The 16,728-nt window shown below is 34.7% G+C and overlaps 1 protein-coding gene across 6 annotated transcripts in view; it reads left to right on the top strand.

Moving 5' to 3' along the window:
- LOC150109418 (basement membrane-specific heparan sulfate proteoglycan core protein-like) overlaps nucleotides 1–16,728 on the top strand; it is a 1,783,738-nt gene that overhangs the window by 1,531,827 nt on the left and 235,183 nt on the right. For all 6 annotated transcript variants that reach the window (XM_090413063.1, XM_090413041.1, XM_090413033.1 and 3 more), the window contains one exon: nucleotides 607–879. In XM_090413063.1, coding sequence (XP_090269189.1) covers nucleotides 607–879 — 273 coding nt within the window. The remainder of the gene's footprint in view (nucleotides 1–606; nucleotides 880–16,728) is intronic.

Raw genomic sequence — 16,728 nt, 5'->3', positions numbered from 1 at the left:
TTTGAGTGTGTTTAAGCATGGTATGATGAGCTGTGTGTGTGATAAAAGGACCTCCCAGATGAGTCTTTGACTCCATGGGGGGTCTTGGGTAATAATAATAATAATACTCATAACGAAGAAATCATTATTATATTGAGCATTGCTGTTTCATATAGATATTGAAATTTTAATTTTACATACATTTTACTGGTGAATGCAGTGTGTGTGCACGCACTTACATTTTTTCTTTATTTATAAACTAATTTATTATCTAAGCTATTTTGATTGCTTTTTCAGCCTCCCCCCCTTCAATTGGTGGGGTGGGCAGTTACACTTTTCAGATGGGTCAGTTGACTCATAGGCCAGAGTTTTGGGCACATTTTGATCTAGTACATTAAAATACGATACTGTTGCTACTAACAATGACATAATGCATATATCAACAAGTGTATTTAATTTCATCACAAAAAAGGAAAAAAAATAATTGTAGTGTTCAATATTTCGCTGATATTTTGTCTTTATAGAAGAGCACCACTATTCGTTTTTTTTTATTTGCCTTTCAGAGAAAAAAAAAACAGGAAATGATGCTGATATCTGTTTTTAAATTTATTTTCCTTAAACTTTCAGCTATTCCAACTCTTGAAGTTAAAATTGAAGCAAATAAAGAGGTGGTCAATATTGGGGATACTCTAGATTTACAATGTAAAGTGACAGGTGATCCTAATGCCAGAATCCAGTGGACCAAAGTTGCTCATGATGGTCCACTGCCAGATAATGTTCGTATCAGAGGAAGTACTGTTGCAATTAATGGTGTCATGCCTGAAAATGGAGGAGTTTATCGTTGTAGTGTGGAAAGTTATGCTGGCACATTTAATGATGATTATGTGCTGGCAATTCAAGGTAATTACACTACTTTTTAGTGTACTATTTTTTTTATCTATAATATGCTGTTTCTGCATGTTTTTGTACTGTCCTGCTTGAAGAAGTATATTTATTTTATTTTAAAAAAAATTGCATTGTGAACTTTCAAAGTACCTTGGTAGTTCTTTCCAGTATGAATGCTCAACATAATTGTTATTTCTAAATCAAAATTTAAACTGTTACACAATAAATAATGATAATAAATTACTTTTGCAAAAAGCACTTTTATTCATAAAATTTTTGTATAACATATTGTAGTTTGATGGACAGTGAAACATGGCATAAGGAGAGTGGATGGTGAAAACAGTAGTGAATGTATTGATAGAGATGGTCAGCATAGGAATGGGATGACTCAGGATATAAGGAGAGTATTTGAGCATGAGGAGATATGAGGTAAGTAGAAATAAAGGTGAGAAGATATGGGTAGGCATGGAGAAATCAAACTTAGAGGTCACATGGAGAGGACTGGTTATAGACCTATAAGTGAATTGCTATGCTTATTTACGAATACTAGAAGCTTTAGAAATAAGGGAGACTACTTTTTTTTTCACAAATGGAGTTTATTCATCCAAAAATTGTTAGAATGAGTAAAACATAGATGGATAAGGTTGATATCCGATGGAAATAGAAATGAAGTAAGATGTGTTTTATGAGGATAGGAAGGACAAAAATGGATGCTTTTGATGATAGGAGAGGAATTAAGTCTTTGCAAGGTGGAGATGCAAGGTAGAAATAGTGGCTTTGGTTTTGAGGCAGTATGATATGAGACAGAGATTAATAGGAAGTGATTTAGTTGGGTGTTCCTGTAGCCTAGGAAATGTGGAAGATGGTAATGAAGAAATGTAGAGGCAACTTGGGTTAGCTAACAAGGGAAGTGTGATGGTAATATAGATAGTATCTGAGAATACAAAAAATGGAGTTCTTGAAAGACAGCTATCATTGGCAGTGTATATAAGAGGATGCTCACAGATCAAGTATCTTAGATCAGATCATCAGAGGATGTAAATGGGGGTATTGCAACTCCTTCCACTTGGCAGGAGTAATCACCAGTGGTGGCTAGTTGTATGAAGACTTGCAAGGAAAGGATATATGTAGAACTAAAAGTCCAGTGATTATGAAAATCTTAGAGCCAGCTTGGAGCTGTGGAAGAATGAGAAATTAAACTGAAAGGAGATAAAAGCTGCTTGAGCACTGAATAATAGCTGTTTAATAGCAGTTTCCAAGGTCAAAAGGCTGAATAAAGCAGGTGTAAAATGAATGAAGAGATTAAGCTTGCAATCTGGAAGAATAAGACACTGTGCAGACAGTACAAATTAGGTACTGGTTGTATCAAGAGTCCAGGAAGGTGAATCTCTTGGTGTTGAACAACAAAAATGCAATATCAGCAGAAATCTAGAATTTTCCTCGAGTTCTTTCATTATGCAGCAAGTAGAAGAAAAAAATGATTCTGATAATTATGATGATCATAATGGTTAAAATGATAGACTTGTAACTACTGCATAGTATGTAGGCAGGTGAACAAGTTATCTGGGTGTTTCATGAGAATCTTGAATATACATGGGATGGGAGAGAGAGGATCATGTGATGGTGTGCAAATAAGAGGTATATGAAGAATTAAGTAAACTTGATATCAATAAAGCAATAGGATATATTACATTGTGTCTTAAGTGAATGTTTGTATGGAGATGGTCAGCATAGGAATGAGATGGCCTGAGATGTGAAGAAAGTAGTTGAGTGTGAGGAGATTGTGGGTTAAGTAGTAATAAAGGTGCTTATGCAATAGTAGGTGTGGATAAATCTCAGCTGAGATGTGATATTAGTAGGACTAATTATAGACCTAAAAGTTAATTACTCTGTATTATTATTAATGTTTTAGTAATCTACTTACTTATTACAATAAAGTGGCAACAGCATTGGATGAGAGAGATGGATGCACAGTATATACTTAGATTTTGCAAAACCTTTTGATAGATTACCACATGATTAAGTTGATATTCAAACAAGAACAGATGGGTTGGCTGTTAGACTAGTGCATTGGATTGGAGATTGGCTATCAGACAGATGTCAGCAAATTTTGTATGGGGGGGAAATATCCTGGAAGAGGAAAGTCACTAGTGGTGTACCTCAGAGGTTTGTTTTAGGGCCATTACTTTTTAATCTGTATGTTAATGATATTGGGGAAGACTTTAATGGGGATATTCAGCTGTTTGAAGATTATGCAAAATTCAGATAAACTGAGGAGTAGAGCAAATATTGCAGTCTCACAAGAAGACTTGAATAGGCTGAGGGCATGGGATTGGGATGCCAGTTCAACATTGCAAAGTTTAAGGTTTTAAAATTTGAAAATGAAGATGGAATGTGGAATTTACTCTTGGTGGGATATATTACTGGAGGTGGAGGAAATAGATCTTGTGATGAGGGTGAATAGTGATCTAAAATTTAGAGGACACATTGCCAAGATTGTGAGGATAACAATGAATTCTGGGAATGACGCAGAGGACACTGACTTGTAAAAGTAACGATATTCTGGTTCCATTGTATAAGGTCTTGATTAGGTCACATACGGACTATGGTGCACAGATTTGGTCACCTTTTCAAAAGGATGAAGAAATGTTGGAGAGGGTCCAGAGGTGATTAAACAAAATAGTTTCTAATCTCCGGAATGTTGAGTATGAAGAAAGGTTGAGATAATGCAATTTGCAGAGTCTAGTGGATAGGAGGAAGAGAGGTAATGATAGGAAAGTAAAAGTTGATAAGTGGTTGTTATAGGATTAATGTTGAGGTTTTTCATAAAATGGTGGGAGATGGGGGGGGGAGAACAAGCGGTCATCCCTGGAAGATGTATAAGAAGGGAGTGAGAAGCAGGGTTTTTGCATGGAGAGTTGTGAATGATTAGAATACATTGCCTGAGAGCATGGTGTCTGCAGAGAATTTGAATGTGTTTATGGCATGGTATGAAGAGCTGTATATGACAAAAGAGACCTCCTATATGAGTCTTTGACTCTGTGGTCTAGAGGTTAGTGGCTTCATCAACTAAGATTTTTATAATACCATATTGTTGGAGATGTGGAATTTGTGAATATTGGCCTGGTTGGCCGAGTGGTCAGCATATCCCTCTCCTCCATGGGCATGGATGTTTGTGATTGTCTATGAAAATACTAGTGGTGGTGAGCAGTAGATGATATTGGTATAGATAGATGTTGGGGAGATGGAGAGTTGTAGAGTAGGTGCTCTCTCCCTATGAGTCTTTGGACTCCCTGGAGGTGTCACGTAATAATAATAATTATTATTATTATTTGAATGCTTTTTTTTTTTTTAACTGGGAAAGAAAATATACCATTACAGAAATGGCTGATTAAAATGTCTAGAAAAGATAGATTATTTTCTTTTTTTTAGTGAATTGTATTCTGATTTACTGTCTGATTTGAAGGAAGAATGTGTAATGGGTTTATTCACATGGCAAATAGAGAACATGTCATCAGTTTATCTTAGCCAAAAGGGTTTGAAAACTTCACTTTCAAAAGCATTTTTTTTTAATACTCCGTATACCTCCATATACAAATTGACTAATGGGAAGCTTATCTCTACACACTGTATCTTTTTATATATTGTCTTTCTAAGTGGTAACCAACATGGATAGCAAAATTGAAGAAATTAGTAATGTTTGATTGGGGAGGGGGGTAAGTAAAGCTATGGCAGTTAGAAATAGGAACACTGGTGAATAAAGAAGTGATGTTAAAACTAACAATGGTACAAGTACTGCTTAAAACTGAATTCTGGTTTAAATATTAGAAAAGTGGAATTTTTTTTTTTTTATATAAGATGTATAGCCAGTTAGGGGGGATTAAGGAGGTTAGTTTTGGGTAATACATCCACCCTGGGAAGGTGGAGTCAATAAAATTTTGGTGAGTTAATTCAAAGAGCCATGAGGTAACATTTTCAAGAAATCTTTTTTTAATGCTTACTTCTAGGAATCAGTGGGATTATAATCTAAATATTTGTATGTAAAGTGATATCTGAGCAATATATTAATTTTACTGTTGTATTTGCTGATACTGAGGGCCACAGTGATGTAACCATTATCCACTCTAATAATTATTATATTTTTGATGTACATAAAATCCTTGTTAACTTTTCTGCCTAAACAAAATATCTATGAACAAAGTCTCCACGCATTATAATTACACAGACAAAAATATAATTATTTGATTGGATAAGAATAATGTAGTACTCAATACCAGCAACTTCAATCATAAAATGAATGTGTTACTTAACAACTATACTGCATACAAACCTTTGGATTGTAACCCCACTTATTCCCTGAAGAAAACATTAAAAAGGCATTCTTAAAAATATTTCCTTATGGTGAATTAAAAAACCTCATAGTACCTGCCTTCACTCTCCCTCTCAGATATGCAAATTACTCAAAATTCACAAACCCAATAACTCTCCATCCCACAGTAGATGCTACTGATTTTCCTACCTTTTAAACTAGCCCAAACAATTAGCTAAATCCTCAAACCCCACCCCTCCCATAACTAGCTATACATAAAAAAAAAATTCTGCCATTTCAATTCTTTAATCTGCAATTTAGTTTTAAGCAAGTGCTGATATCATAGTTAATTTTGACAGCACTTCTTTATTTACTAATATCCCAATTTCGGTTACAGGCAAATTCATCGAAAAACAATTCATCGAAAAAGCAATTTGCCGAATAAACAATTCGCCGAACAACAATTCATCGAAAAAGCAATTTGCCGAATAAACAATTCGCCGAACAACAATTTAACGAATGGCAATTCGTCGAAAAGACAATTCATCGAACGACAATTCATTGAAAATGCAATTCACCTAAAATTTTTCGATGAATTCTTTCATAATTCATCGAAAAGTCATTTTTCTTGCAAACTATTGTTTAGAAAATGTTCAGTAACAATGTGGTACGTTACCCATGATACAGACAACATATGGAAGTGGGCATTAAAACGTAATAATTATTTTCTTGCATTTTATAACATTTAATGTAAGTGTACATCCTGCTTCATTGTACAGTTAGCGATTTATCTGTAGGGAAGACAGGAGTACCATGCACTTATCTCGAATAACCTCGAAAACATGGAATTGCAGTTAATAAGGGGAAGAATAGGCTAAGAAATTCGTTCTACCAAATTTTGTCACAATAAGTCTAGTCGATTGAAATTAAAAATTTCATTAAATTTAATCCATCCAGAGCGAAATTGCTAATATCATTTAGGAACGAACGTCTTTACGGAAATGTCATGATAAAAGTGATCCATTACGAACTAAAACTGAACTGTGCATTCAGCTTCTTGTGCTGAAAACTTCTGCGAATTCTGCTAAGTCTGCGAGTTATTGTAATACATAATTTCGACACTTTTCTTTGTAGCCCCATATATAGCTGAACTGAAAACTGGAACGGTTCGACATTTTTTTGTAAAAGTTTCAAATACAGAATCCAAATAAAATTTTTTCATTAATAAATGTAATAAATAAATAAATTTACTGAACGTAAGTTAGTAGGCCTAATACTGAGATGACTAGGCTTATCCTACTGGAAATATGCAAATTGGACAAGAAAGACAATACGAATCCATATTGTTCTGTAATTATTCCTTAGTAAAGCAGCATTGCTATGCCAACAATCGTTATATTGAGGAGGATGAGGGAAAATAGTATTAATCATTAATATCACTACTACTACTAATAATAATAATAAATTGATTCTTTCATGTAAATATTTTTCACAATATAATAATAAAATATACAGGAATTCAGAGTAAAAATATTGGAAAACTTGAAAAAAATTCATTCCTGAAGATTTTTCAATCGTGTATTTTATTTACTTATTTATTCCTGTTTCTGTTATTCCTCGACAACAGGAATGACACATGCACTTATCTCCCGAATAACCTCGAAAGCAAGTAATTGCAGTTAATAAGGGAAGGAATAGGCTAAGAATACTAATGAGTATATGCATGGATATATTTCTAGGTTTTGAGGAGGCGATTGGTGCAGTTTGTTTAAAAAAAAAAAAAAAAAAAAAAAAAAAAATTAAAAGGTTAAAATATTCTCTAGGAAAGGAAAATAATAAAATAAGGAATGATGAATAAAGAGTCTTAAAAAACAAACCTGTAAACCTTTTAGAAGCATACTCATTTGGTGTTATATTTAGATGAGCAGCGGTTGGAAGTCTTATTCGACTTTTGAAGGATGCCAGTGGTGGGCAGATCACAGTTAGAAAACACAGTGCTAAAGGAAATTGGAATTGTGTTGAGTTGTTTTGAATTAAGGAAGAAGCAACTGGCCTTAAATCCCTGTGTGTTTTTCCAATTCAGTTCGCTTGTTTTTCGGCAAGAAAAAAACCAAGTTTCAGAGAGGAAAAACCTTCCATCCTCATATGAGACAGGCTAACTCGCCTTAAGGTTAAGTGCCCTGATAATGGCGCTTGACATCCTTGATAAACGTAGGATGCTATAAATTCTAAATGCTGCTATTTAGAATTTATGATCAGAGATGTTGAAGCCTAGATTAATATCATGGCTTTTAAGACATCATTAAAAGAGTTTTTTTTTAAGGGGAAGGGGCGGAAAAATATGCTACTGCACATGGCGACAAAATTTCTATGGCCGGCCCTGGGGCCAGTCCTGGTGAATATGTGTTTGAGGTCGTCATCATCATCATCATACGTATCAAGGATTTAGGCCTAACATGGCCTGTTCCAGCCTTAGAAGTCATCGTTGAATCGTTTAAGAGAACGTCCTGGTTTTCTTTTTCCTAATGTGTTTGAGGTAGATATTGAAATCCCAAGTCGTATATTGTCTGTTGGATTTCATAAGCAGGTGCATTGTCCTGCAAAAGCAACATGCCTCTGCTTACTTTCTCGAACGATTTCCTTCAGTACCTCCTTCAATTTCTTCAGAGCTGCTGTAACAGTTTCACCTTTCTTGAGGTAGGGTAAGGATTACACCATCCATATCCTAAAAGACAATGGCAAGAACTTTCCCTGCTGACTGTTTGGTTCGTAACTTCTTTGGCCATGGAGAACCTTGGTGTCTCCACTCCATTGACTGTTGTTTGTTCTCTGGGTCATAGTGACGAAGCCATGTTTCATCAACGGTTAGAATATGAGCTAAAAATTTTCACGAGGATGAAATCCCTTTATGAAATGTTCTTTTGACATCTCAACTATACCCGCCTCAGTGGATATCATTCACTGCAACCAGTATGCCCTGCCAAAAAATCGTTTTCCGAACGAAGTAGGATAAATAGTAGTTATAAATATTAGGATAATAAAAAGATATATACCTCTCAAAATAATCCGAAACAAACAAACAAAAAAAATTGCACACACATCTTCGCCCCCACATGCCTTATAATTCATTTTTTGGTGAACTGTATTTTTGATGAATTGTGATTTTTCGATGAATTGTTGTTTTTTGATCAATTGCATTTCGATGAATTGTCTTTTCGATTAACTGCTCATCGGTGAATTGCTTTGTCGGGGAATTGTCTTTCGATGAATTGCTTTTTCGATTAATTGTTGTTCGATAAACTGATTTTCGATGAATTGCCTTCGATGAATTGTCTTTCGGTAAACTGTTTTTCGATGAACTCTCCAGATACCCCCAATTTCTAATGTCTTAAATTTACTCTACAATCCCTTCTCAAATAACTGATCTCTTCAATTTTGGTGATTACTTCACTTAGAAGGTTATAATATATACACATTAGAGGGTACAGAGATGAGCTCCCTCTCCTCTTTCTTCCCTGAAAATTTCTATCTTTAGCATTTCAATAATCATGACTCAGATACTGTATTTCTCAAACCTATCTTGCCAAGATACATTGACATGTTCTTTGTCTGACCACATATTACTCATATTACTCCACCTTGACAGGCTTCCCCTCAGAATTCTTTCTCTATAGATTAAAAATCAGAATTCCCCTCAGAATTCTTTCTCTATAGATAAGGAAAATAATAATAGTCTATCTTTTCTAGACCTTTAATTACTCATCTCCCTCATGGTACTTTTTCTCAGTTTATAGAAAATTAGTCATACAGATAGATACATTGATAAACTTTCCCATTGCCCTTTCAACTCCCAATAATAAGGTATCACAAGAACTATAATTAAGAGCCATAACCTTATGTTTTTCAATCTGATCTTTCCCAGCTGAACTCTCCATTATTCATCACCCCTTCCTATCCATCTGTTAATTTTATTGACAACTAAGCCAGCCACCTGTCTTCTATTTCACCATCTACTATTTAACGTCTCTCCATTTGCCAACTTAACATCTAACTCCATTTGCTTCCCATTGTTTAATAGGGATATGCCCTTCCATGTGATAATTCTGCATTTACAAAGTTCAGTATCATGGTGTAGCCATTTCCTTTATCCAGTTCAACTATCACTTTGTTATTATTATTGTTATCACATGACATCTCCAAGGAGTCCAACGATTCATTGGAGATGTCAATGAATTCGAACCTGCAGTCTTTTGGCTGGAGAGTGGCTACACTAACCACTTGGCCAATTACTAGTGCAAGACATCAGTATAATATTCACAAGGCTGTGCTATCTCCATAGCATATAATATTCCTTTAACACATTACTGAGTTCTGCCCTTAACTAACTTATCTCCAATACTTTAATTACCTTAGGTAATTTACTACCTAAGTTTTGGAGTCACATTTGTGTAATAAAACTATTATACTCCCTTAAGACTATGCTGTTTTCTTACATGTTCCCATAACACATAAGCCAATATTTCATTCTGAAGGTTTGTATTCATATTGATATTTTTTAATTTCCTAATCAACCTCTATTCTTACAACATCACTGTAAGAATATAGGTTTATTAGGTCCTTATCACTGCATTAACTCTACCTGAATGATATGCCCTCATAAATTTAAAACATATTCATAATTCCTTTTTGTCTAAATAAAATGAGTACACATGCAAATATTTAAGCTTCTTTTTTGAAATAGTAAGTGAAATTTTAAGCTGATAACAGAGTGCATACCATTTGATTCACATGTACCGTGTATGTTACAATGCCATATTCAAGTTTTATTATACTAAAAAAAACTATCAAGATCTTAACTAAAACTGACATTTTGCAGGTTTATGAAACATAAATCATAAATTTATATATAAAATATAAATTACAAATTTAACACATTTATTATTTATACTATTTCTCTTGATTTCAATATACTATCAATTTAAATCGAATTTTTGAAAACTATGTAAAGCATCTTAATAATTTATCTATGACATTACACGGTATAATGTGTATTAGATTCTTGGATGCTCAGAAACAAGCAAAAAAAAAAAAAAAAAAAAAACTTCCTGAAACAATTTTTGGTCTGTACATATATAAGTGAAATACTAATATTTTTTCCCCCTTCAGTAACAGAGGGGGGAGGAAACAGGAGAAGCAGAAACCAGAATATTTGAATAGCTCTTGTATAAGTGTATATAGACCGCATAACTCTGAAAGTTATGGTGTTTGTATGCACTTACATTAAAATAAGTATTAAAACAGCACTATATCAATACCATAATATTGAACTATATTGGTAAATGCAATCAATTTCATCATTTATGATCATTTTTCTGATTTTTAAATACATTAATTATAATTTCATGCTTTCTTATGACTGGATTAAATTATGGTAAGTTTTGCAAAATACTCTTTAATTACTGTTTGGTTCAGAATTTTCTGAACCAAACAGAAAATTCATTTGCATTTTAAGTTAATATATTGTCAAATTATGATTTCTGAAGTTCAAGCAAATTACTGTAGACATAACTCTTTCTGTAGAAATCTTGCAGTTATATATATGTATAGCAGTATACATTTATTATCATTCATGTATTCACTGTATTTTGGTGTATTCATTTCTTTGCTGATTTTTTTGCTTTAAAAAAAATACCTTGCAATCATAGAAAAGTTTCATTAAGCACTGGAAGTTATTCAAAGAAAGCTGAAATTAGCCATACGTTATAAGCATATGAGTGTTTGCATTACTAGTACTACAAAAGAAATTTTAAAATGTAATTAATGGAGATGAACTTGCTTAATCATCAGCATGAGTATTCTTAATATTAAACTATCAAAAAGGCACACATTTTTGAAGAATCCATTTATTCACACATCCTTCCCTTTTTTATGGTGGAACAGGTGATGATGCAATCATGAATCTCTTTATAATGATGTTATTAGTTAATGGAAAAAAGGCTTAAGAGGAAATTTGGATATTTGAATTAGCATTATATTACTGAAAGTACCACATGGAGGCAGGGGAAGCAGAAACTCAGAATATGTGAGTAGCTCTTTTATAAGTGCATATAGACAGCATAACTCTGAAAGTTGTTTGTATGCACTTGCATTGAAATAAGTATTAGGACAGCACTATATTTTGGAGAAACCAAATTGCATATACCTCAATAGCATATGCCCTTCTATGTTTCCTAGTATTTTCATTTTCCTCTCCTCTAGGAATACTGTGTACATTGTGATATTTTTGAGTCAAATATTTTAGACCAGTGTTCCTTCAGCATGATCACCAACTAAGAAATCACAGAGTGATGCATTGCTCCATGTCATGGATTTCCCAATGCTTTCCAAACTAGGCAAATTTTCTTTACACTTGTATACTCTGTGCTGTTTATTGCCATAGTTGTTTGGCTAATGTGCAGCTGGCTAACCAAGGCTATGCAGTCTTGACATAGAGTACTACTATTAATACTGAGCTGAATTTCCTATAAAATATTTGAACTGTATGTTGATTATTTCCATATTTCCACTGCCAATCGTTCTGAGCATCCTTGGTCCATTGTTGTTAGCTTGCTGGATGTTCCTATGCATTTTATGATAAATTTAGTTTAATCCTTTATCCAAGTGTCAGCAAACAAAGTTTGCACATGAAAGTATCTTCAGGACTGGGGTAAGGTAGTACAACACCGGACATTAAACTAAATTTATCATAGTCTAACCAAGTGAAAAATAAACTTTCAACTTCCTATGCATTTCTTATCTGAGGTGACACTCTCAAATTCCATCAGCTGATAATGTGGTGTACAGTTGATTGTGCGTATTGCAATCTTTTACAGGCATTGCAAATTGATAGCTTGCTGATCTGACAACATCATATGACAACGTCTCTTGCAAAGTCTCTACGCATGCATTGACAGTAAACAGATGTACATTTGATTTTGAGGATTATCCATTTTTCTTAAGGGAAAGTATTAGGCACATGGCAGGAATATATCTGTTTCATTCTAAAATGAAGAGGGGGATGACCCAATAGTTATTTCACTATAGTGTGTATGAAATAACTAATTGGGAGAGGAAGTAATTTTAGAAAAATGCTTGTTTTATTGAAATTGTTTGCTGACAATTTCTTTATGAAACTTCAAAAATTTCACAAACTAACTGATAGTAAAGGAATGCAGGCTTCAGCAAGAGTTAAGCATTGAACTTTAAATTCAAATATTAATAATAAAATCATACACAAATATTTTTAAATAATAAGATTTAACACTTAGTCATGGGATACTCTGCTTGTAATCACCTGACAGTTATTTTATTGATGCATAATGGCTATCTTGTTAAGTAATCATTGGTATTCATTTGCCTAATTTACTCAGCAACTTCTTATGAAGAACATTATCAAAGAATCTGAAGTACAAATAAATCATATTGTAATGAAACATATAAAAGGGTAATGAAATAATAAAATATTATTAGCCAATTATAAACCAAAGTGCTTATTATTATTACGTGACACCTCCAGGGAGTCTAAGGACTCATTGAGAGAGGGCTCTTACTCTACAGCGCTCTGTCGCCACCACTCAATCCACCAACTGCAATTACACCAACGCCATCTACTGCCAACCACCACTAGTATTTTCACAGACAATAACAAGCATCCATGCACATGGTGGGATTCGAACCTGCAGCCTTTTGGCTGGAGAGCAGATACGCTAACCACTCAGCCAACCAGGCTGGCAACTGACAGCATCACAGCAAAAATGAAAATAAAAACACAACTATAACAAGTAGGAAAAGTTGAAATAAAATGAAAATATAAGAATAAATAAAATAGAAGCAGAAAGAGAAGTTTGATTGATAGCATTGATTGAGTGAAAATTCAGTGGCAGCAGGATGTGTAGAGAGGGAAATGTAAAGTATAAAAACTGAATAGAGAAGAGTGACCAGAGAGATTATGATATTTCACAGGTTAACACTGGTGCAAGGAGAAGAAGAAGAATAGGTGAGGGAGAGAGTGAAGAAAAGGAAAGAATGGAAAGAGACAAGAAAAGAGGAAGAAGAAAGTGGAAGCAAAAGTTATACCAGTGAGAGTGAATGGAGCTGTGATGATTCAGTGATTTGAGGGTACCAGAGTAAAATGTTAGAATGTTTATATAGAGTGATAGAAAGAATGTGAGAGGGAAGATAGTGTTGCCTAGGTAAGATAATGCAGCATCAAGATAATGATAATGAGATGACAGTGTAGGAAGGAATTTCTTGAATATGTGGATGCTTGGAGTGCTTTCGATTATAGAAGGGAAATGTATAAAAGAGATGAATTGCATTTGAACAGAGGAGGATGAAAGCATTTGGAGAATATTGTTCTGGACAACCTTTCACCCTGCACTAGCAGGGTGAAAGGTAGCAAAGATGGCTTTATATGATAATAGTGGCTTTGAAGATGAGAGGGTATATAGCATATTAAAGAACTAACGGGATGCTGAGGAGGGTAATAATAGTTACAGGAATACTGATAGTGTGATACTAATACTGTTTTTTCTATATAAGAATGCAAGAAACATTAGTAATAAAAGGAATGGATTTGTGGCACTGCATGCCTCAATCTGTCTGCAGATTATTGGTGTTTGCAAAACTTTGTTGATAGAAGAGGACATCCTGACAGGAATAGAAATTGAAGGATATAGCATACTGAAGCAAGACAGGAAAGATAAATGGAGTGGCAGACTAACTTATAAGTGATGAGGTGGTTGTGAAACAGGAAATGTTTAGACAAATTAGATTGGCCAGTGTAAAACTAGCAATCGTTATGGGAGAATTTAACTTTTGCAGTATAAACCAAGGAAAAGAAAGATCTAATTAATTAAGGAATACATGTCTTAGACAGCACGTATGGTGGAGGGAACACAAGGATCAAGAGTTTTGAATTTGGTCAAAGCATCAGAAGATCGTATTGTGACTGAGTTGTCATACTTGTTTAGTTAGTTGGATATTAGACTAGTTGGATATTAGCATTGGATTGGAGATTGGGGTGAAATGGATGAAGAGATTAAGCATACTTTACAGAGAAAGAAGGCATTATGTGGAAGCAACATGACATTAGTGGTAATAATCAATTCCATGCATACAAAGAACAGGCAAAGAAGGCAACTTCATTGGTATGGGTACAAAGAAGTGCAGTATGAGCAGCAGTTAGCTAATGAAGCCAAAAAAAAAAAAATCTTAAGGAGTTCTGATAAGTAGCCAGGAAAAAAAAAAAAAAAAATAGTGATTATGGTATGGTAGGATGGCACTGCTTCGATAAAATGGTACGAGGACAACTGCTGCAGAGGTATACAGGGTGTTCGGGATAAATTTGACAGTTTCGTAAGGAAAAAGAAAATCTTCTTTGTATCTATTAAATTTAATGAATTGACAAAAAAACATTACAGGCAGAGTTAATTACAATACTATCAACAAGATTTACTCAAAATAACCACCATTAGCATCGATCACAGCTTCAATTCTGCTTCGGAACCTCGAACAAGCTGATGCTACAGTCTCCCTGGGAAGGGCCGCAAAAACTGTTTTAATTTTATCCATTAACTGGGCTTTTGTATTACTGGAAGTGCGATTGGTGTCTTTTTCAACTGCGCCCCATACAAAATAATCCATGGGGTTAAGGTCTGGGGAGTTTGGAGGCCAAACATTTGGACTGGTGAAGTCGTAGAAATTTTCAGACAACCATTTTTGACTTTTCCCAGAGGTGTGGCAAGGGGCCGAATCCTGCTGCCATACATACGGCCTACCATTGGCTACCCTTGTTATCCAGGGCTTGACTACAGTTAGCAACTCCACGAACAAAGCCCGAATTCCAATGCCAGGGTTCTTCAACACCTGTTCCTGCAGATTTGCGAGGAATTCTGCTGTACGAACGCAATCAGATCGTCTGCTAGGGATCTTTCTTCTTGCTACATCCTCGTAGTCACCATTGCAAGTCTCTAGTTCATGCCTGATTGTTTTTACTGTATTCAGGGAGCATTGGGCAGCAGTCGTAATATCCTTATTTTGATGGCGGGCACGAATCATCATGATACAAGTTATTCTCTTCCATGATTCAGGTGGGTTCCAGCTATCCATCCTTTCTGACATCTTGTATATGAATGAAGAAGGGTCCAAACTTTTAAATGAAGAGAAGTGTGTGTTAATACATGTAACTTACGGAAAAATATAATTAATTATAAATATGTCAAATTTATCCCGAACACCCTGTAGTTGAGATATTCAATATCAGCAATTCATAAACCTTTTTCATCCTTCTGAATGTGACATGGAGAGTCTAAGAGCAGTGAATGAGGAGGAGGAGCTGACTGTGAGTGAGCAAGTGGTATATAGGAATTGAGCAAACTTGATTTAATAAGGCTATGGGACTTTGATGACATATCACCACATATTTTGAAGGAATGTGCCAGGGAGTTAACATCTGTTTGGCATATTTGTATAATATGAGTCTTACATTGGGTCAAGTTCCAAAGAAATGGAAAGAAGGGAAGATTCTACTGCTTCATAAGGGGATGACAGAACTCGAGTATCAAATTATAGGCCAATCTGCATGTCAGGTATTCTGGTTAAAGCATTGGAGAGGATAGTGAGAATCAGGATCCAGATTTCGGTTGACAACATGGATTTGCTAAAGGAATGTAATGTTTTAGTAATCTGCTTACTTATTAAAATAAGGTGACAGATGCATTGGATGAGGATGCAGAAACACAGTGGCATGCTTAGATTTTGCAAAGACTTGATAGATTACCACATAAGTTCATCGTCAGATTAGAGTAGATGAGATTGAATGTTAGACTACTGCATTAGATTGGAGATTAACTATTAGATAGGTATCAGCAAGTTGTGTATGGGGAATCAATATTGCAGAAGAGGAAAGTCATTAGTGGTGTGCCTCAGGGGCCTGTTTTAGGGCTATTGCTGTTTAACTTGGCGGTGGCAGTGAATTTGAGCTGTGCAGAAGAAAGTGATTTTTAATCGGTGAATAGTCCGCTTTTTTCCCCGTTTTTCTACGTTTTTGAGTGCTAAATTGTTTCTCTGAATACGAGTGTACTTCAGTGGTTGTTTTTTTGGAAGTTAGTTGCTGTCGCGATACAATATATGTTGGTACCATCGGAATCAAACGCGTAACGGTGGAAGACAAAACGAAGCTAAGTTACTGTATTTAGTTATATTTCATTTATTTAATTATATTTAGTACTTTAAATGTTCTGATGTTTGTACTTTTTTCCCCTCTTATTTATTAATTGAATAATTATTAAAGATTACGCTACTCGGCAGTAAGGAATGATGGTGGATTCAGCAGCAGTCGCAAGTGGCGTAACGCCAAGTCCTCCGCCATTTAAGAACTCAATTATTAGCAATATCATAAAGGACTTTGTGGCATGCAGTACTTGCGGCATGTATGCTTCTCGGGAATTACATATGTGGCTTGTTAAAGAGAGTGGAGAGCATATGTGCGCCAAATGCAGGCAGTTGGAGGAAAT

This window comes from Typopeltis vanoorti, chromosome 2, assembly GCF_054136105.1.
Source record: "Typopeltis vanoorti isolate ZY-2024b chromosome 2, IOZ_Tvanoo_1.0, whole genome shotgun sequence".
Classification (NCBI taxonomy): domain Eukaryota; kingdom Metazoa; phylum Arthropoda; class Arachnida; order Uropygi; family Thelyphonidae; genus Typopeltis; species Typopeltis vanoorti.
The sequence above is the reverse complement of the archived record's forward strand: the minus strand, read 5'-3'. Positions and strand labels throughout refer to the sequence as shown.